The sequence below is a fragment of the Nerophis lumbriciformis genome, linkage group LG01 (genome assembly GCF_033978685.3).
Source record: "Nerophis lumbriciformis linkage group LG01, RoL_Nlum_v2.1, whole genome shotgun sequence".
Classification (NCBI taxonomy): domain Eukaryota; kingdom Metazoa; phylum Chordata; class Actinopteri; order Syngnathiformes; family Syngnathidae; genus Nerophis; species Nerophis lumbriciformis.
In genome coordinates, this window is record NC_084548.2 from 63231668 (window position 1) to 63254000 (window position 22333).

Consider the following 22333-nt stretch of genomic DNA (forward strand, 5'->3'; position numbering starts at 1 on the left):
TATTTCACATGCCTTTACTGTGTATATGATTGAACTGTGTTTATGTTGTGTATAATGTGTATTTATAATATATTGTACAAAAGACATTTCATAATTTTCGGAAGTTCATCTTGTACTTGACAATGTTTATAGGGTTAGGCCACGGGTCGGCAACCCACGGCTTTCTTTAGCGCCGCCCTAGTGGCTCTTTGGAGCTTTTTCAAAAATGTATGAAAAATGGAAAAAGATGAGGGGAAAAAAAATATATTTTTGTTTTAATATGGTTTCTGTAGGAGGACAAACATGACACAAACCTCCCTAATTGTTATAAAGCACACTGTTTAGATTAAACTTGCTTCACTGATTCGAGTATTTGGTGAGCGCCGTTTTGTCCTACTAATTTTGGCGGTCCTTGAACTCAGCGTAGTTTGTTTACATTTATAACTTTCTCCGACTTTCTAACACGTGTTTTATGCCACTTCTTTTTCTGTCTCATATTGTCCACCATACTTTTAACGTTGTGCGTAAATGCACAAAGGTGAGCTTTGTTGATGTTATTGACTTGTGTGGAGTGCTAATCAGGCATATTTGGTCACTGCATGACTGCAAGCTAATTGATGCTAACATGCTATTTAGGCTAGCTATATGTACATATTGCATCATTATTCCTCATTTGTAGCTATATTTGAGGTCATTTAGTTTCCTTTATGTCATCTTAATTCAATTTATATCTCATGACACTCTATCTGTATGTAATATGGCTTTTAATTTTTTGCGGCTCCAGACAGATTTCTTTTTGTATTTTTGGTCTTAATATGGCTCCTTCAACATTTTGGGTTGCCGACCCCTGGGTTAGGCGCAATAAGTGTTCAACTTCAGCCTAAACCCTTTCGGTCTGCAACATTTTCATTTTCAATCTATGAATGTACAGCTGTTTGTTTATTTTGTCGATGATTGACCGAAGAATAATAAACTATATAAACATTGTCCTTGAGTGCAAAACTACCTTTTTTATCCTGATCTCCAGGTGGTCCCTGTGTCCTACGTGCGCCTCAGCATCAGTCCGGTGTTGCACACGCAGACCAGGGAGAGCCTCAAAGCCCTCCCCTTAGGCATGGTCCTCACCTTCACTGCTCATTTCCACGGCAGCACTGGAGAGGCGCTGCACAGCTCCAACAGCCATCTCACCTTCTCCACTAACAGGTCAGTCATGACGAGAAATACACCCCTTATCGCCGCCGATATTTGGCACTTTCACATATATCTGTATCTGCCTTTTTTGCAGATAAAATATATAGACATGGTACCAGTATTTACAAACCCCAAAACCAGTGAAGTTGGCACGTTGTGTAAATGGTAAATAAAAACAGAATACAAAGATTTGCAAATCCTTTTCAACTTATATTCAATTGAATAGACTGCAAGGACAAGATACTTAACATTTGTACTGGAAAACGTTATTTTTTGCAAATATTAGCTCATTTGGAATTTGATGCCTGCAACATGTTTCAAAAAAGCTGGCGCAAATGGCAAAAAAGACTGAGAAAGTTGAGGAATGCTCATCAAACACTTATTTGGAACATCCCGCAGGTGGACAGGCTAATTGGGAACAGGTGGGTGCCATGATTGGGTATAAAAGCAGCTTCCATGAAATGCTCAGTCGTTCACAAACAAGGATGGGGCGAAGGTCACCACTTTGTGAACAAATGCGTGAGCAAATTGTCCAACAGTTTAAGAACATTTCTCAACCAGCTAGTGCAAGGAATTTAGGGATTTCTCCATCTACGGTCTGTAATATCATCAAAAGGTTCAGAGAATCTGGAGAAATCACTGCACGTAAGCGATGATATTACAGACCTTGGATCCCTCAGGCGGTACTGCATCAAAAAGCGACATCAGTGTGTAAAGGATATCACCAAATGGGCTCAGGAACACTTCAGAAAACCACTGTCAGTAACTGCAGTTGGTCGCTACATCTGTTACTGCAAGTTAAAACTCTACTATGCAAAGTCAACGCCATTTATCAACAACACCCGGAAACGCCGCCAGCTTTGCTGACTGATGCAATGTGTAAAAGTGTCCTGTAGTCTGACGAGTCCACATTTCAAATTGGTTTGGAAACTGTGGATGTCGTGTCCTCCACACCAAAGAGGAAAAGAACCATCCGGATTGTTATAGGCGCAAAGTTGAAAAGCCAGCATCTGTGATGGTATGGGGGTGTATGAGTGCCCAATACATGGGTAACTTACCCGGTACACATCTGTGAAGGCGCCATTAATGCTGAAAGGTACATACAGGTTTTGGAGCAACATATGTTGCCATCCAAGCAACGTTACCATGGACGCCCCTGCTTATTTCAGCAAGACAATGCCAAGCCACGTGTTACATCAACGTGGCTTCATAGTAAAAGAGTGTGAGTACTAGACTGGCCTGCCTTTAGTCCAGACCTGTCTCCCATTGAAAATGTGTGGCGCATTATGAAGCCTAAAATACCACAACGGAGACCGCCGGACTGTTGAACAACTTGAGCTGTACATCAAGCAAGAATGGGAAAGAATTCCACCCGAGAAGCTTAAAAAATGTGTCTCCTCAGTTCCCAAACGTTTACTGAGTGTTGTTAAAAGGAAAGGCCATGTAACACAGTGGTGAACATGCCCTTTCCCAACTACTTTGGCACATGTTGCAGCCATGAAATTCTAAGTTAATTATTATTTGCAAAAAAAAAATAAAGTTTATGAGTTTGAACATCAAATATCTTGTCTTTGTAGTGCATTCAACTGAATATGGGTTGAAAATGATTTGCAAATCATTGTATTCCGTTTATATTTACATCTAAGACAATTTCCCAACTCATATGGAAACGGGGTTTGTACATAGAAATGGTTTAGAGGATGTCTGCTGGTTTGTCAAAAGTATTTTGGGTCGCTAATGTATTCATCGGCATGTGGTATTCCCACAAGGCGGTAAAATGTAAATATTTACGATTCTGTGCAAGTACTGTGATGGGCCATAATAGTGCTCCTGTAGGTTATAACAATTATCTCTGCTTTGTGAAGATGGTACATGAATACCTGTGCACAGTACAAGTATGACTTGTAATTGACTCGGTTCCTTGTCCTCCAGCTGGCATCACAAGGCGCTCAGTTGCTGCCTTCAATGAATGTTCATGTTGGGGTCGTCCATCTTCACCGTCAATTGATGCTATTACAGTGCACTCACGGTGCTGACAGTCACTTTGAGGGAAAACCAATCCAAATCACAATTCTCTTGAGACAAAAACAATAGACTGTGATTCAATTCTTGTTTGAAATCTCCAAAGAGGCAATTGGTTTTGACGGCGATCTCAACTGGGGAGTGCTTTGTCCTAACCGAAGCTTTTAGATGGCGTCAGAGAGCAAGACGCGTCTATCTGAGGAATATCTATTAACTCCAGCACGACACTTTCCTTTTCTATTAATAATGCTCACATCAGTTTTGTCTACTAATGATTTCTTAAGAACACTTCTGTATGTGCATCATTCAGTGTGACTGCAGCTGCCACTGATTTGTTCAGGCTTGACGTTGAGCTTCTTCGCTTAATTGTTTCCTGATTTAAGATCAAAGGGGAGATTCTAATCTACATTTAAATTGTCATATCATGATTATTTGTCTACATGTTAAAGGGGAACATTATCACCAGACCTATGTAAGCGTCAATATATACCTTGATGTTGCAGAAAAAAGACCATATATTTTTTCAACCGATTTCCGAACTCTAAATGGGTGAACTTTGGCGAATTAAACGCCTTTCTATTATTCGCTCTCGGAGCGATGACGTCACAACGGGACGTCACATCGGGAAGCAATCTGCCATTTTCTCAAACACCGAGTCAAATCAGCTCGGTTATTTTCCGTTTTTCGACTGTTTTCCGTACCTTGGAGACATCATGCCTCGTCGGTGTGTTGTCGGAGGGTGTAACAACACGAACAGGGACGGATTCAAGTTGCACCAGTGGCCCAAAGATGCGAAAGTGGCAAGAAATTGGACGTTTGTTCCGCACACTTTACCGACGAAAGCTATGCTGCGACAGAGATGGCAAGAATGTGTGGATATCCTGCGACACTCAAAGCAGATGCATTTCCAACGATAAAGTCAAAGAAATCTGCCGCCAGACCCCCATTGAATCTGCCGGAGTGTGTGAGCAATTCAGGGACAAAGGGCCTCGGTAGCACGGCAAGCAATGGCGGCAGTTTGTTCCCGCAGACGAGCGAGCTAAACCCCCTGGATGTCTTGGCTCACACTGTCCCTTATGCCACCGAAGATGATCAAGAGAAGAATATCGACCCTAGCTTCCCTGGCCTGCTGACATCAACTCCAAAACTGGACAGATCAGCTTTCAGGAAAAGAGCGCGGATGAGGGTATGTCTACAGAATATATTAATTGATGAAAATTGGGGTGTCTGCACTCTCAAAGTGCATGTTGTTGCCAAATGTATTTCATATGCTGTAAACCTAGTTCATAGTTGTTAGTTTCCTTTAATGCCAAACAAACACATACCAATCGTTGGTTAGAAGGCGATCGCCGAATTCGTCCTCGCTTTCTGTCGTGTCGTTTTCGTCGGTTTCGCTTGCATACGGTTCACACCGATATGGCTCAATAGCTTCAGTTTCTTCTTCAATTTCGTTTTCGCTACCTGCCTCCACATTACAACCATCCGTTTCAATACATGCGTAATCTGTTGAATCGCTTAAGCCGCTGAAATCCGAGTCTGAATCCGAGCTAATGTCGCTATAGCTTGCTGTTCTTTCCGCCATGTTTGTTTGTGTTGGCTTCACTATGTGACGTCACAGGAAAATGGACGGGTGTTTATAACGATGGTTAAAATCAGGCACTTTGAAGCTTTTTTTTAGGGATATAGCGTGATGGGTAAAATTTTGAAAAAAACTTTGAAAAATATAATAAGCCACTGGGAACTGATTTTTAATGGTTTTAACCCTTCTGAAATTGTGATAATGTTCCCCTTTAATGTATTGGAGGATCTTCTGTTCAAATGAAGCCAATAATGACATTTTTTCCCTTTATTTTGAAAAGTATCAAAGTATGGACACCCCTAATCACTAGCTGTGGATTGTTGTTTTGCCAGGGATGACCTTGTGCAGGTGGGCTCTGGGCCCGGTAACCACACCTTGACCGTCCGGACCATCAACGTGGGCCTGACGCTGCTGGCGGTGTGCGACGATGAAAACACAGCCGTGGCAGACTACATCCCGCTTCCCGTGGCGCACGCCATCCATCCCGCGGAGGCCCAGAGGCTGGTGGTGGGCGACGTGGTCTGCTTCGCCGCGCAGCTGGTTAGTCAGGAAGGTGAGCGCTACGGAACGACGCGGCGTCGTCGATGTTTGTTTACGCTCCTGCACACTTCCACCTGGCGTCTTCTCTGCAGGAGGCCACGGTGCTTGGAGCTCCTCGGCCAACGGCGTGCTCCAGGTGGACCCCAAAACTGGTGCAGCTGTAGCCAGAGACTCTGGGACGGCGACGGTGTTCTACGAGTTAGCTGGTGTTCTAAAAACCTACACCGAGGTATCAACTGCTCACTTAGCTGCGTGATGACAAATGAGCGTTATTACTTTACTCCCGGCAGCCGTACTTTTGATGAATGAGCCGCCAAAAACTGATTGTGGTCTAATTATGCAAATTCAAATCCCGCTTGCTTTTTGTCTGACGGTTCTTGTGATGACTTCTGCCATCACGTCAACGCCGAGCAATACAGCGAGATGACATCAGGAATAGAGTCGCGGTACAATTGATTGATTGTGTTGAAGTGTGTGCGTGAAGTGGGGAGAAGATGAAGTGGTAGGTTTTGTGCTGCTCCATCATCTGTAGACGTGCACATGAAACGTTGTCGATGTGATATCTTTGTTGTCATGGCAACACACATGAGACTTCACCCAATGATCACAAGAATACAAATATGGTATTGTCTGTCAGGGGTGTCCAAAGTGCGGCGCGGGGAACAATTTCGGCGCGCAGCTTGTTTTATTGGCCCCCGCGCCCGCTGAATTTTTAAAGAAAATGTTGTTTTCCATATATTAGCCACATGCAGATGTATACGTTGTGAAATGAGTTATTTACACAAAATATTCTGGAAATGTTTGTTTACATACCCTAATTCAGGCCTGGGCAATTATTTTGACTCGGGGGGGAGAATTTAGAGAATAAAATGTGTCTGGGGGCCGGCATATCTATTTTTAGGAACACTAATACAAAACCTCACAATAATGTCTGATTGAATGCTAAAAAGTTTATGACAGACTAGGGCTGGGCGATATGACTAAAAAATGTATCACGATATAAGTGTTTCATATCAGTCGATATCGATAATTATTGATAACAAAAAAAAAACCTATTCTAAATAAAGACCAGGAGAAAAAAGGCTGAATTTAAATACTTTTATTTTAAATATAAGTATGTAGCAAGTCCTTCGCTAATTGATCCACTACTGCATCCGTTATTTCTTTATAACGTTTTGAATTTTTGTCGTATGGCACTGCTGCCGAGTACCTCTCGATGGTGGTCTGTTGTTGCCGCTTCGGTGCTGTTCCACTTGCACCGGCTGATGTAGATGGTTGTGGCTGTTTGATACTGCTGTACTCCAGCGGGTGAGAGCGGCTCAGGTGGTAAAACAAGTTTGTCGTGTTCCCAGACTTGGTTGGGACGACGACCTTGCAAAGTTTGCAGACAGTATTACTCGTATCGGACTTAAAAAATTCAAAATACTGCCAAACTGGTGACGTGACGTTTCCTTTTTTATTTACAATTTCCTCTCGTGCTGCCACACTCATATTCCCGTTTTGTTTCACTCCTCGTCGTCAGCTCGCCGTTGTTGCTTTTTTTTTTCTTTTTCTTTTTTCCCTGTTAGCATGCCTTGCTGTTGAGGATCGGCCGTGATAGGTTGAGAGGCCAAAGCCCTTCCTCTGCCTACACCCTCCAGAATGCCGTGCGGTTCCGGCTCGGCATTTCTTCCTATTTTTTTCTAACAGAACTCAGTGAAATTATCGAACGTTCTATCGACCCCATTTTCTATTGATATTGATCACATGTCTATCGCGATATATATTGTTATTGTTTTATCGCCCAGCCCTATGACAGACCGCCTTAAAAAACGGAATGGAATTTTCTTTTTTTTTTTACTGAATGAGACACCCAGAATGGACATGAAAATAAAGAATGTGGGATTTACAATATTAACTACGAACGATAAAATACTGAATATTGACAACATATGAACGTCACACCAGGGCCGGCCCGTGGCATAGGCCGTATAGGCAAATGCTAAGGGCGCCGTCCATCAGGGGGCGCCACGCCAGTGCCACAAATGTTGGAGAAAAAAAAAAAAGTTGGTACTATTATTTCTAAATACAAAAAATAATCCCACGTTAATTAAAATGCAAAGTAAAGCCTATTTAATAGAAATATTATTTGTTACAACATTACGCCCCCCCACCCCCCCTCCCCCCGCACGGTGCGCCCCCTCCCTTCCCGTATCATGACTCTTTTTGGACGTCACCACATTAAAAAATCAACACAAGATGTCAAAACGGCCAAAACTGTCAGGTGCCCAGGGAAGAAAAAAGAGAAAATAAGAGGAGGAGAAACGAGAAAAGACAGAGGTAGCAGGTAGGTAACGTTAGCCTACATGAAATTATTTGTCTGTTACAGAATGTGATAGTAACCTGGCTTTTTAGCATTAAGCTAATGTTACATGGTTCGGCAATTGCTAATCAATAAATAGCTAGTTCTGTTTTAACGTCGGGTTAATATTGTGGAGGGGGCTAAATTGTTATGGAAAATAATAATGTAACGTTAGGTAATTACAGTACTCCCACCTTACATTCCTCAGGGACATTTGTATTAGATATTTTAAGCAGGTGTTTTTTGTTTCCATTGTTATTGCCTTCTGGTTAGCTAATGTTTGCCCTGCAGGTAATAGTCACTTTTCCACCCCTTTATATATTAGGTATAGTTGTAAGTAAAAAAAAAAAAAAGAGGTCAAAGACAAAGCTATTCGGTTTCTTGTGAGTATATACACTTCACTGCCGATGTGGGGGTGCGCCACCTAAAATCTTGCCTAGGGCGCCAGATTGGTTAGGGCCGGGCCTGCGTCACACCCCCTATCGTTTGACATATTTCACAATCAAGCGAAACGCAACAAAAATGCAACAAACAGCCAAATATGAACACAAAGGGTAAAAAAAAAACCCCACCTACAATCTGATATATCACTAAACTTTAGAACTTTGTTGTAAAAATGTACTTCTGCGTCTGTCCCTGACACCCGCATTTCAGGCTCTGGAAACACTCCCCACCCACACTGCTTGATGCCTCTTCTGAGCTGCTGTGACGTAGATTACCATAATAATTAATTAGATTACCATAGTAACTAGTATATCATGTAAAAAAAATATATGGGAATGTCTGGTGGGCCAGATTGAAAAGCAAGCATGTGGCCCCCGGGCCTTTATTTTGCTCAGGTCTGCCCTAATTGTTTCCGTACGGTGTCTTTAACACGCCAGTAAAACGGCAGATCAAACAAAACAGAAGTCATCGTTATGGACCCACTAGCTGCACAAGCTAGCTCTCCAATCAGCTAAACAGACTCAATAACTCCACGGTGACGTTTTGGTGAATTTACTGAGGAATTTGTGAAACTGAAACAATACAAAAAGAATGCCGTTGTAAGCTAATAATACTAACACAGACACTAGCAAACCTGTTAGCATATTGGCTAATGCTAACGACGCGAGCTTCATCACATCACGATAGCACGTACGAATATGCGTGAAAACACGCCTACAGACATCACACATGGGGCGCTTTAGTAAGTAAGAATTGTTTTAGTTATATTACAAAACTTACAAACGTTGCTTGGAGCAGTGTTTTTCAACTTTTTTTGAGCTGAGGCACATTTTTTGCGTTGAAAAAAATGCGGAGGCACACCACCAGCAGAAATCACTAAAAAAACAAAACTCAGTTGACAGTAAAAAGTCGTGACAATTGTTGGATATGACTTTAAACCATAACCAAGCATGCATCAATATAGCTCTTGTCTCAAAGTAGGTGTACTGTCACCACCTGTCACATCACGTCGTGACTTATTTGGAGTTTTTTGCTGTTTTCCTGTGTGTAGTGTTTTACTTCTTGTTTACGCTGCTATTTTGGTGGCTTTTTATCTTTTTTTTGGTATTTTCCTGTAGCAGTTTCATATCTTCCTTTTTAGCGATATTTCCCACATCGACTTTGTTTTAGCAATCCAGAATATTTCAGTTGTTTTTCTTTTTCTTTGTGGGGACATTGTTGATTGTCATGTCATGTTCGGATGTACATTGTGGACGCCGTCTTTGCTCCACAGTAAGTCTTTGCTGTCGTCCAGCATTCTGTTTTTGTTTACTTTGTAGCCAGTTCAGTTTCTAGTTTCGTTCCTTAAGCTTCAATGTCTTTTCTTAGGGGCACTCAACTTTTGTTTATTTTTGGTTTTAGCATTAGCTACCTTTTCATCTGCACACTGCCTCCCACTGTCGTCTGCATTTTGGGATCAAGACATACCATGTTCCAACATCTACAAAGCAATTAGTTACCTGCCTACCTAATTATATGGAAGAGTATTAAACGGTTACTCTGCCGAGCTCTAGACAGCACCGACACTCAACAACGGCACATCATTTGCAGACTATAATTACTGGTTGGCAAAAAATATTTTTACCCCAAATAGGTGAAATTAGATAATCTCCCACGGCACACCAGACCGTATCTCACGGCACAATAGTGTGCCGCGGCACAGTGGTTGAAAAACACTGGCTTGGAGTGACGAATGAAGAATCCATATAAGTAGAAACGCTGTGGACGACCAGACGAAACGGCAGTTGTACTTCCGGTTCAAAGCTTTAAATTGCAGGAGTTGACATTCACCCGGCAGCACCTGCAGGGAGAAAACTGTGTTCAAAAGATGGCGCCGTAGCTCAAACAGTAACACGCCATTTAGGTGTCCTTGAAGAAAAAATGTTTGCATCGTGGCCGTCAGCAAAGGAAAATCCATAAATTAGCCACACCGTTTTATAAGCCACAGGATTCAAAGTGTAGGAAAAAAGTAGCGGCTTTTAGTCCGGAATTTATGGTAAATTCCTTATAGTAATGCTGTAAATAGATATATTTTTAAAATGAGATTAATTACACTTTTGAATTAATTAAAGTAATACTAGTAGTACAAACTTGCTTGCATGATTTCATTTAACTTGAACATTTCAATTAAATACAGAAAGACCACAACACTTGTTCACAAATGCACTTGTATTGTTAGAATACGGTAGATGGAAAGGAAAGGAGCAAAATAATTTGTGATTAATCTGTGTATATATGTGATTGATGCAATATTTCTTGTGATCGTTTGCCAATTTTAACTTGTTGTTTTTGACAGCCCTGGTTAGTAAATTACCCTCATTTTCTTAGTCACCCATGACACAAAGCTAGCCTACAGTTCAGTAAAAACAGCACACAGAAATGTTGTTTTCATGCCGTACAAGTAAGTTAGGATTCTGTTCAATGGAAACCTTCCAGTTTTGAATCCTAAACTCAAATGTGTGTATATCTTTCCAGGTGGTGGTGGAGGCGGCTACAAAAACGGTGGCAACGGCGCAGGCCTCACCCGTCAGAATTGGCAAGGAAACCAAGGTTCTGATCACGACCAGAGGACAAGGAAACAACCTCATTGGTACTTAAGTCTTCCACTTTGAGCTTTTAGCAAAAAAAAAAAAAACTTTGCAACTTGTGAAGTTTCTATTAAAAGTTGTGTTCCTCTCCCCAAGTACGACGTGTAGAAAGTAGAAGTAAACCACTTTGGTTTTGAAGAAATTTACAGTAACAGTCACCTGATCATCACATTGAGTGTTGTGGTACTCAGTCTGCATAAAGACATCTAAAAAGACTTGACTGTGATAGCTGGAAGCTTCTGTTCATAACAAATGTCTCCTTCCACCTCCATGATTTAGTTTAACCATGATGACTTCCTGTTTGGTTGATAAGTGCTTATTTCAGCGTGTTGTGCCTGCAGGGACCTGCTCCGCTGTCCACACACAAGCTATTGCGCAACTGCAGCCGGAAACTTCCGTCACCTGCCACCTCAGCTTCACCAGCGCTTCTGTTGATTTCCCCGCCAGCAGCGTCATCCAATCCCACACCAGCTTCGACCCCAACATGGGTACGTCCCCTCTGCATTCACATTCCAGGGTATTTGCAATGTCTTAAAAAGTCTTAGATTCAATAATTTTAATTTTAAGGCCTTAAAATGTCTGAAATCCTCCTAAAATCTCATGAACGGTCTTAAATGCAATTTTGAAATGGCTTGCAAATCTATTTACATTACGGTACTTTTATTTAAAAAATGCTTAAACTTCAGTCTTGCTTTAAATGTTTAGATTTTTTAGGATCCTGCAAAACGGAAAATAAAGTAGGCTACCTGTGCTGCCCGGTCAGAATTAATTATGCACCACCCAGGTGTGTCGTTACAGCTTGGCATAGCAGCAGAGAAAACTAAACGGACAAAAAACAAAACCAGTGAAGCTGGCACGTTGTGTAATTCGTAAATAAAAACATAATACAATAATTTGCAAATCCTTTTCAACTTATATTAAATTAAATAGACAGCAAAGACAAGATTTTTAATGTTCAAAGGGGGCATTTTTACCACTGTGTTACATGGCCTTTCCTTTTAACAACACTCAGTAAACGTTTGGGAACTGAGGAAACACATTTTTGAAGCTTTTCAGGTGGAATTCTTTCCCATTCTTGCTTGATGTACAGCTTAAGTTGTTCAACAGTCCGGGGGTCTCCGTTGTGGTATTTTAGGCTTCATAATGCGCCACACATTTTCAATGGGAGACAGGTCTGGACTACAGGCAGGCCAGTCTAGTACCCACAGTCTTTTACTATGAAGCCACATTGTTGTAACACATGGCTTGGCATTGTCTTGCTGAAATAAGCAGGGGAGTCCATGATAACATTGCTTGAATGACAACATATGTTGCTCCAAAACCTGGTGTATTAGTGCCTTGGGCACTAATACACCCCCACACCATCACAGATGCTGGCTTTTGAACTTTGCGCCTAGAACAATCCGAATGGTTGTTTTCCTCTTTGTTCCGGAATACACGACGTCCACAGTTTCTAAAAACAATTTGAAATGTGGATTCGTCAGATCACAGAACAAATTTCCACTTTGCATCAGTCCATCTTGGATGAGCTCGGGCCCAGCGAAGCCGCCGGCGTTTCTGGGTGTTGTTGATAAATGGCTTTGACTTTGCATAGTAGAGTTTTAACTTGCACTTACAGCTGTAGCAACGAACTCTAGTTACTGACAGCGGTGTTCTGAAGTGTTCCTGAGCCCATGTGGTGATATCCTTTACACACTGATGTCGCTTTTTGATGCAGGTCCGTAATATCATCGCTTACGTGCAATGATTTCTCCAGATTCTCTTTTGATGATATTACTGACCGTAGATGGTGAAATCCCTAAATTCCTTGCAATAGCTCGTTGGGAAATGTTGTTCTTAAACTGTTGGACAATTTGCTGACACATTTGTTGACAAAGTGGTGACCCTCGCCCCATCCTTGTTTGTGAATGACTGAGCATTTCATGGAAGCTGCTTTTATACCCAATCATGGCACCCACCTGTTCCCAATTAGCCCGTTCACCGGTGGGATGTTCCAAATAAGTGCTTGGTGAGCATTCCTCAACTTTCTCAGTCTTTTTTTCCACTTGTGCCAGTTTCTTTGAAGCATGTTGCAGGCATCAAATTCCAAATGAGCTAATGTTTGCAAAAAATAACAACGTTTTCCAGTTTGAACATGAAATATCTTGTCTTTACAATGTATTCAATTGAATATAAGTTGAAAAAGATTTGCAAATCATTGTATTCTGTTTTTATTTACCATTTACACAACGTGCCAACTTCACTGGTTTTGGGTTTTGTATTATTTATTCCAATAATTTCAGGTCAGCTTCTCACACCTAATCTTTTTCTCCAAGTTTATACAGCAACTGACATTAAAATCTCTAAAGGTTGTCTGTTTAGTGTTCACACTCACTTCATGGTTGTGTGAGGAAAGCAAGGAAGATTTGCGAATGTCGTCTGTCTTGTCATCCATCCATCCATTTTCTACCGCTTGTCCCACTCAGGGCAGCTGGGGTTGCTGGAGCCTATCCCATGCTTGAATAAAAAAACAATCCGTGTTTGTTGGCCATATGTTTTCCGAAAAGTCACGCAAACCGTTAAAAATGTATTCATCCATACCAGATACAAAATGAGCTAATGTTATCCACATTATTCACATGCAAATTATGTTTGAGGCTTGCAAGCCATAATCACTTTCTTTATTTTTAGACAACCACTCTGTCTGCACACACTGTTTTTTGTGTGCAGATACAGTAGTAGTACTGTATATGTTTTGATCTGTTTGCTCAATTCTGACAGCCGCAAAAGTTAACAATTTACCTTTAGCAGAGATGCAAACAGTCCCTTTTACAGACAATATATTGTTATGCTTTTTTTCTACCATTGCTGATGTTCTGGTTGTTGTTACATAAACACTTGATATGAAGGACACTGCACTTTTTGCAAGGAAACACGTATGGAAAATCTGAAAAATGGTTGTTTTGATGTTTGGTAATATTTTTTGCAAGTAGTTTACAATACAGAGTTTTCTGGTGTATTTAGTTAAACCATCCAATGTGAAAGAGCAGTGAATTAATTCTTATACCGTATTTTTTGGACTAGAAGTCACAGTTTTTTTCATAATTTGGCCGGGCTCCAGTGCGACTTATGTATGTTTTTTTCCTGTTTTATTATGCATTTTCGGCAGGTGCGACTTATACTCCGGTGCGACTTATACTCCGAAAAATACGGTACTTACAATTCATTCTGGCCCTCTGATTTTCCTTTGTCTTTGTACTTTTTTGTCAATATGGATATGAAATGGTCTTAAATTATATTTATTATGGTCTTAAAAAATCTTAAATTGGACTTGTTGAAACCTGCAGAGACCCTGCATTCCTGCAGCAGTGGTTTTATCATGCAGGCCTGTGCAAAGTGCGAAATGAAATCTAACATCTTTTAAAAATATTTAATGACACTTTGGATGTAATACTAATAAGCAGGGCTGTCAAATGATGATTTTTTTTAAATTAGAATCATCACATTTTATAATTTGGATTAGAGCCGATAAATGCTTTAAAATGTAATATCGGAAATTATCGGTATCGGGTTTATTTTATTTTATTTTTTAAATTTTTTTAAATTAAATCAACATAGAAAAAAACACACGATACACTTTCAACTAGTGCATCAACCCAGAAAAAAAACCCTCCCTCCCCTATTCACACTCACACACACCCACTCACACAAAAGGGGTTGTTTCTTTCTGCCATCAATACTCTGGTTTTCACAACATGGACAACACTTCTGCAAGGGACACAGTCCCTGAAGCACACTTGATTGTTTGTGCTGCTGGTCCACTAACATTTTCATTTAATTACTATTTTTTCTTTCTTTTTTCTCCCTTATGTAATTATTTTTATATTGTTTACTTTCCTTCTTATCCAAGAAAATATTTATTTATCTTATCTATAAAAAATTAAAAAAAATTAAAAAAAATTAAAAATAAAAATAAAAAAGGAAAGAAAGGACCTTATCTTCACCAGACCTGGTTGTAAATGAAATTAGCTTCGTTTAAAGTTTTTTTTTTTTTTTTAAAAAAACCAGGTCCAGTCCAGATAATGTCCAAGTCGGGTCCAGCAACACACACCTTCATTCATGTACACTGAGAAAATAACAAACAAAAAAAAAAACAGAAAATTTTGGAACACAACAGATTGCATATAATCTATAAACAAAATTACATTTTAAAAACAAAAACAAAAAATGTATGTACAGTCCAGCTTATGTTCAGGTCACTAAAAGTTAGGGAATACAACAACAGGTAGCATATAATCTATAAACATAATTACACTTTCAACATAAGCCTTTGAGGACTTCCCATCTTTTTTTATGTTTTTTGGCATCATTATCGTTTTCAACCATGTAACTTTCTAAAGTTAAAAAATACTGAATACATGTTTTAAAGAAAGTAATACTAAGTGAATATCTGTTTTTGGCCTTAAAAATAAACCTTTTACCGAGTACTATAATTAAATTGATTAAATCATGATTGTCAATGAACTCTCCCAAAATAACAGAAACCACATCAAGCTTCGTAAACAAACCAATCCTTAAACACATTTTTTCAACTTCCACCCAAAAGGAAGACACAGGGTGGATTCAGACTCCTGACAACAAAATCGGCAGTCATCTGACTCTGTCATATTCCATAATTTTAACATTTTCCCCGTGGGTAAGAAGTTATAAATAATTTTAATTTGAAAATAACGATTTTGCACATCAGTAGTAGTTTTATAGATTAGTTTGAATATGGCATCCCACGGCAACGGGCAGTCAAAAAAGTCCTCCCATTTTCCAAATGTGTTGTATGGGGCAGCCTTCAAAGATTTCTTTATTAAATAAAACTTATATATTTTTCTATTTATTTTAGTTCCTTTTTGCCAACTCGAATTTCTTATTAGAGGTTTACAAACTAATAATTTAGTAGTTCCATAATTAATTATTTGTTTCCATCTTTTCCCAATGACTCCAGTTAGTTGATTAAATGAAAAGCTTGAGCAAGCATCACCATACATAGTTATAAATTCTTCATACTTCATAATCTTACCATTCTCATTTATAATATCATTGACAAAAATGATTCCTCTTTCAAACAAATTTTTCCAAAAGAAAGGCTTTCCATCTATTACAATATTAGAGTTCATCCATATTATCTGCTGCAAAATATCGTCTCTTTTTTCTGGCACATAAAATTGAAAACACCACCATGAGTGGATTGTTTCCTTTATGAACCCCGCCATGTTTCCCAGCAGACTCTCTACATAAGAAAAATGGGAGGGGATCACTTGTAAAAAAGGATACAATTTCTTTTGATAAAATACATGTTTTTTGTCCAACAGGACACTTGTGTACCACTCAGTGTTGAAATACATCTTTGGAACAATTGATGCTTTTAAAGACAGACGCATAGCTTCAAGGTTGAGAAGTTTCAGGCCCCCATATTCATACTCATTGTACAAAACCTTTCTTTTAATCTTTTCTGGTTTGCCGTCCCAGACAAAATCGAAGACCCTCCGCTCATAAATCTTAAAAAAGTTTTGTGATGGAGCTGGTAATGACAAAAACAAATAAATAAATTGAGGAACAATTAACGAGTTGACAATAGATATTTTACCATACAAGGTTAAGGATTTCCCTTTCCATAATTGCATAATTTTGTCCAGCTTTCTTAGTCGATTATCATAATTTATTGAGCCTAGGTCTTCCAGATTCTCTGGGACAATAACACCGGTATCGTTTTTTGTATTATCGGGATCGGGGGTTTTTTTGGTTTTTTTTTTATTAAATCAACATAAAACACAAGATACACTTACAATTAGTGCACCAACCCAAAAAAACCTCCCACCCCCATTTACACTCATTCACACAAAAGGGTTGTTTCTTTCTGTTATTAAAAGGGGAACATTATCACCAGACCTATGTAAGCGTCAATATATACCTTGATGTTGCAGAAAAAGACCATATATTTTTTTAACCGATTTCCGAACTCTAAATGGGTGAATTTTGGCGAATTAAACGCCTTTCTATTATTCGCTCTCGGAGCGATGACGTCACGTTGTGACGTCACATCGAGAAGCAATCCGCCATTTTCTCAAACACCGAGTCAAATCAGCTCTGCTATTTTCGGTTTTTTTCGACTGTTTTCCGTACCTTGGAGACATCATGCCTCGTCGGTGTGTTGTCGGAGGGTGTAACAACACGAACAGGGACGGATTCAAGTTGCACAAGTGGCCCAAAGATGCGAAAGTGGCAAGAAATTGGACGTTTGTTCCGCACACATTACCGACGAAAGCTATGCTACGACAGAGATGGCAAGAATGTGTGGATATCCTGCGACACTCAAAGCAGATGCATTTCCAACGATAAAGTCAAAGAAATCTGCCACCAGACCCCCATTGAATCTGCCGGAGTGTGTGAGCAATTCAGGGACAAAGGACCTCGGTAGCACGGCAAGCAATGGCGGCAGTTTGTTCCCGCAGACGAGCGAGCTAAACCCCCTGGATGTCTTGGCTCACACCGTCCCTTATGCCACCGAAGATGATCAAGAGAAGAATATCGACCCTAGCGGATGAGGGTATGTCTACAGAATATATTAATTGATGAAAATTGGGCTGTCTGCACTCTCAAAGTGCATGTTGTTGCCAAATGTATTTCATATGCTGTAAACCTAGTTCATAGTTGTTAGTTTCCTTTAATGCCAAACAAACACATACCAATCGTTGGTTAGAAGGCGATCGCCGAATTCGTCCTCGCTTTCTCCCGTGTCGCTGGCTGTCGTGTCGTGTTCGTCGGTTTCGCTTGCATACGGTTCAAACCGATATGGTTCAATAGCTTCAGTTTCTTCTTCAATTTCGTTTTCGCTACCTGCCTCCACACTACAACCATCCGTTTCAATACATGCGTAATCTGTTGAATCGCTTAAGCCGCTAAAATCCGAGTCTGAATCCGAGCTAATGTCGCTATAGCTTGCTGTTCTATGCGCTATGTTTGTTTGTGTTGGCATTACTATGTGACGTCACAGGAAAATGGACGGGTGTTTATAACGATGGTTAAAATCAGGCACTTTGAAGGTTTTTTTAGGGATATTGCGTGATGGGTAAAATTTTGAAAAAAACTTTGAAAAATAAAATAAGCCACTGGGAACTGATTTTTAATGGTTTTAACCCTTCTGAAATTGTGATAATGTTCCCCTTTAATATTCTGGTTCCTACATTATATATCAATATATATCAATACAGTCTGCAAGGGATACAGTCCGTAAGCACACATGATTGTGCGTGCTGCTGGTCCACTAATAGTACTAAACTTTAACAGTTAATTTTACTCATTTTCATTAATTACTAGTTTCTATGTAACTGTTTTTATATTGTTTTACTTTCTTTTTTATTCAAGAAAATGTTTTTGATTTATTTATCTTATTTTATTTTATTTTATTTTAAAAAAAGGACCTTATCTTCACCATACCTGGTTGTCAAAATTAGGCATAATAATGTGTTAATTTCACGACTGCATATATCGGTATCGGTTGATATCGGTATCGGTAATTAAGAGTTGGACAATATCGGAATATCGGATATCGGCAAAAAAGCCATTATCGGACATCCCTAATTTGGATTAAACATGATTAATCACAGGTGATTACACGCTGGCACAATTTAAGTTAGCTTAATAAATAACACAAATGCAATGATGTTGTCAGAATGTCATCCAGGAAGGTTTTCAAATGTTTCCCGTGAATGCATGGCATTTATTCGCACAAAACTTGCTAATAGTTTTATCTAAAGTGCTTTGAGGATGTATTTTGGAGTGAAATTTGTCAGCGAGACCACCAGTCGAGTCTCCTCATGTATTTTTGTACTGACGTATTATTGATCTGATCACTGACCGTATAGCAGTCAAATTAAAAGACAGAAAATAACAGCGCGGTGCACAACATCCGGTCTGACAGCGCTAACAAAATAAAGGCTTCAAAAAAAGCACCTTACACAAACACAATGTACTTAAAACAAGTGTTGATACCCTTACCAAAATGATCATGCTTTGACCTAAAATATTGGTCAAAGATGTAGTACACCAACACATACACTTTATTTATCACACAATAAGCACACATTATGGTGGTAAAATAAGTGTAAAAGGTAAACAGAATTAAAACATTTTAATACAAAAACTGGATTTTATTGTTTTTTCATATTATTTTAATTTATTTTTGTTTCTATAATTATTATTTTATTTATCCAGTACTATTTCTCCTTTTAAACTATATTTAAAGTTGTATTTTGGTGGTACAATAAATACTCACTTTCTCAAATGACTGAATAATGGTTTTAATTGTGATTTCCCCAAATAATCGTGATTATATATTGTAATAGTAGTATACAGGATGTTGGTTCAATTCCCACATGATGAGGGGTTGATACTTGTGAAAACAAGCGTTGTTGTGAACAAACAGTATACTTCACATGAGGTGAAGACGCTGTACAGGCTGTAATCAATATCCACGCTGCCCAAGGGGTGTGTTTACTCGCGCCCATAAAGGTGCCAGCATGATGCATGGAGCTGCACGCTTGTCTAATTGTGTTTGGGACTTCTCTCTCGTCACCGGCTTATCCCGGAGGGAAGCCACAACATGTTCAAGGCTGCAGCCGCGCCGCTAATTCTGGCCCGGCTCTTAACAGGAGCATGTGACTGCAAATGACCTTTCACCTACAGATTAGAGCAGAGTGGGCGTGGACTCTCACTTGCACTTCCTTTCGTGGGGTTTAGAAATGCTCAAACATTTATTATTTTTATTTTTATTATTTACTTATTTTTATTTTATTTTATTTTTTTAATTTTTTAATTTAATTTAATTTAATTTTTTATTTTTTAATCTTATTATTTATTTGTGTGTGGCGTCGCGCGGGTCTCACTTCCTGTTGGGTGGGGTCCGTGCCCGTGTGGCCCGACCTTGCGCTGTGGGGTCTCTGTTGGTGACTTGGTGTGGTGGCGGCGCAGCCCCCGTGTCTGGTCTGGATGCTGTGTCTCGGTTGTTTGGGCGGTGGTGTGTTTGTGCGGGTTTGGGTTGGGGTGGGGGGCCTTTTGGTTGGGGGGGTTGTTGGTGTCTCTTGTTTGCGTGTTGGCGTTCGGGCTGACTGGCGGGCTGGCGCCGGCTGGTCTCCGTGGTCCTGGTGGCGTGTGGTTGCTGGTCGCAGTTTTTTTTTTATCGCTTTGATTTGATTGGCTGGTGCTGGCTGTCTGGGGTTATTGCGGCTGCTGTTTCTGCTGCCGTTTGTTTGTGGTGTGGGCGCCCGTGGCTGCTGGGTCTGGTACAGGGGTGTGGCTGATGTTGTGACTGGTGGCAGCGCGCGCGCGTGATGGCTGTCGGGGCTGACGAACTGTGTATATGTGTGTGTATGTATGTATGTTTATATATGTGTATGTGTACATATGTGTATGTATATGTGTATGTGTGGGTATGTATACATGTATGTGTGTATGTGTATGTATATATGTATGTATGTATGTATATTTCTGGGGGTACGCTCTGGGCCTGCCTGTCAGACGGGGGTCGACGCCTCAGGCTACTGCATCCGAACTGCGTGTCTGGAGCTCTTGGGTCCCGCTGTCCATCCCTTCCGGGTGCCCGTCTTGGTTGGGGCCTGTTGGGCCTAGTCCCTGCGTCTATTGTGGTAGCTTGGTGCTGCAAGGTATTCCGAGGTGCTGCGAGTCGGCCAGTTGCTGGGGTAGTGACCTTGTTTGTCAGCATGTCTGTGATCTTCTTGTAATTCTTTTTTTTTTTTTTTTAATTTTTTTTTTAAATTAATTAATTAATTAATTTATTTATTTATTTATTTTTTAATATATTTTATTAATATTATTTTTTAATTTTTCCCCTCCCTCAGGGGGGGGGCTCGGCGGGGCGGTTGCTGGTTGTTCCATCTCCATCGTTGGGGTCCCTGCGGGTGGGGTGGGTGGTTCCCGTGGCCCTGTGCCTGGGTGGTCCTGCGGCGGCCGGTTTGGGTGGGGTGGCCGGGGGCTGGCCTCGACGCGCTCTCCGGGGGTGGGGGGTGGGCTCGTGGGGGCCCAGTTGCCGGTGGGGCGGGGGCGGTCTTCCCGTCCGGTTGCGGGGAGTCTCTGGGTCCCTCGGGCGGGGCGTCTCGCCTTTCTGCCCGTGTGGGGTGTGGTCTCTCGCTGGGGTCTGGCTGTCCCCTGCTTTTCTCGTGCCCTGTCCTCTGCCGGGTGCGTCTGTCTGCGGCCTGCTGCTGGCCCTTGTGGGCGGTACGGTGGGTCGGGCTCTGGGGTTCCTGTCGCTGGCCGGCTTGGCTGCGTGGGGGCGGTGGTCCCTGGTTCCCTGGGCACCACGCCTCCTGTTTGTGGGTTGGGCTCTCGGGGGTGATGGGGCCGTGCTCTGGCTCCCACGCACTCTGGGAGTCGAATGTATTGTACATGCAAATTCACATATGCTCACATACGTACATAGGTACCTACGCTCCCACATACATACACAAATACAGTACATATTTACCTACCTAATGTTCGTACATCCACACGCACATTCAATATACAAACATACACATACACATACTGTACATATACATTCACTGTACAAACACATATACACATTCTGTACATATACATTCATTGTACAAACACATATACACATTCTGTACATATACAAGTACATATGCATACTTACACTCATGCACATAATCACGTTTCATCAAACATATATTAACGTTGTTGCCCTAGGGTAAACTGGGTGTAACACATGGCACACTGACAAAGCTTAACCTATTGTGACTATAACAATCTACAAGGTTAATGTAGGTTGCTTCTCTTTCTCCCCCTCCATTTTTCTGCATTCTTTCGTATCTCAAGTTATCATTACGTATATGTATTGTTGCATTTAAACAACTGTATTGTTGATAATAAAGGTAAATTATTGGTATTGTTCATTATCAATAGCGCTATTTCTATTGGTATTTGTATTGATCCATTTGTAGTGTAATAATGCTCATTGTCATTTCTGTATTATTTTTTATTTTTCGCTAACTGCTTATTTGCTATTACTTTTACCATCATATTTGTACATGTCATATTTGCTGATGTTGCTCTATTGTTGTTGTTGTTGTTGTTGTTGTTTGCTGTTGTTGTTTTTGTCTCTCTGTCTAATCCCCCTCTTGTCCCCACAATTTCCCCCTCTGTCTTCTTTTTTTTTCTCTTTCTATCCCCTCCTGCTCCGGCCCGGCTGCACTAAATGATAATATAAATACATTTAATAAAGTCAAATACAAATAAGGCAACAAGAGAAGTATCCTACACTTCTCTTTTGTAAAGTAAATCTGAACAGCCGACATGGGCATCTACATCAACTATATGATTTGCCTGAGAAGCTGGACAGGACACACACAAAAAAAAAAAAAAAAAAAAAAAAAAAAAAATTAAAAATAAAGAAATGCTCAAACACTAATTGTGATGCTTGAAGTTGCCAACACAAATTGGTGTTAGGAGCCTCCCCACCACGAGTTGACGTAGTGAACGTCACACTCTTACTCGCTAGCATTAGCTTCTAGCCAGAGATGGACATGCCTTTTGTTTTTCCAAGCATTGTTGTGGAGAAATTGT

The 22333-nt window shown here is 40.5% G+C and overlaps 1 protein-coding gene across 2 annotated transcripts in view; it reads left to right on the top strand.

Annotated features, from left to right (window-relative positions):
• Positions 1-22333, top strand: part of nup210 (nucleoporin 210) — a 143910-nt gene that overhangs the window by 107182 nt on the left and 14395 nt on the right. For both annotated transcript variants that reach the window (XM_061923652.1, XM_061923662.1), the window contains exons 31-35: positions 1007-1182; positions 5104-5324; positions 5404-5540; positions 10611-10725; positions 11065-11211. In XM_061923652.1, coding sequence (XP_061779636.1) covers positions 1007-1182; positions 5104-5324; positions 5404-5540; positions 10611-10725; positions 11065-11211 — 796 coding nt within the window. The remainder of the gene's footprint in view (positions 1-1006; positions 1183-5103; positions 5325-5403; positions 5541-10610; positions 10726-11064; positions 11212-22333) is intronic.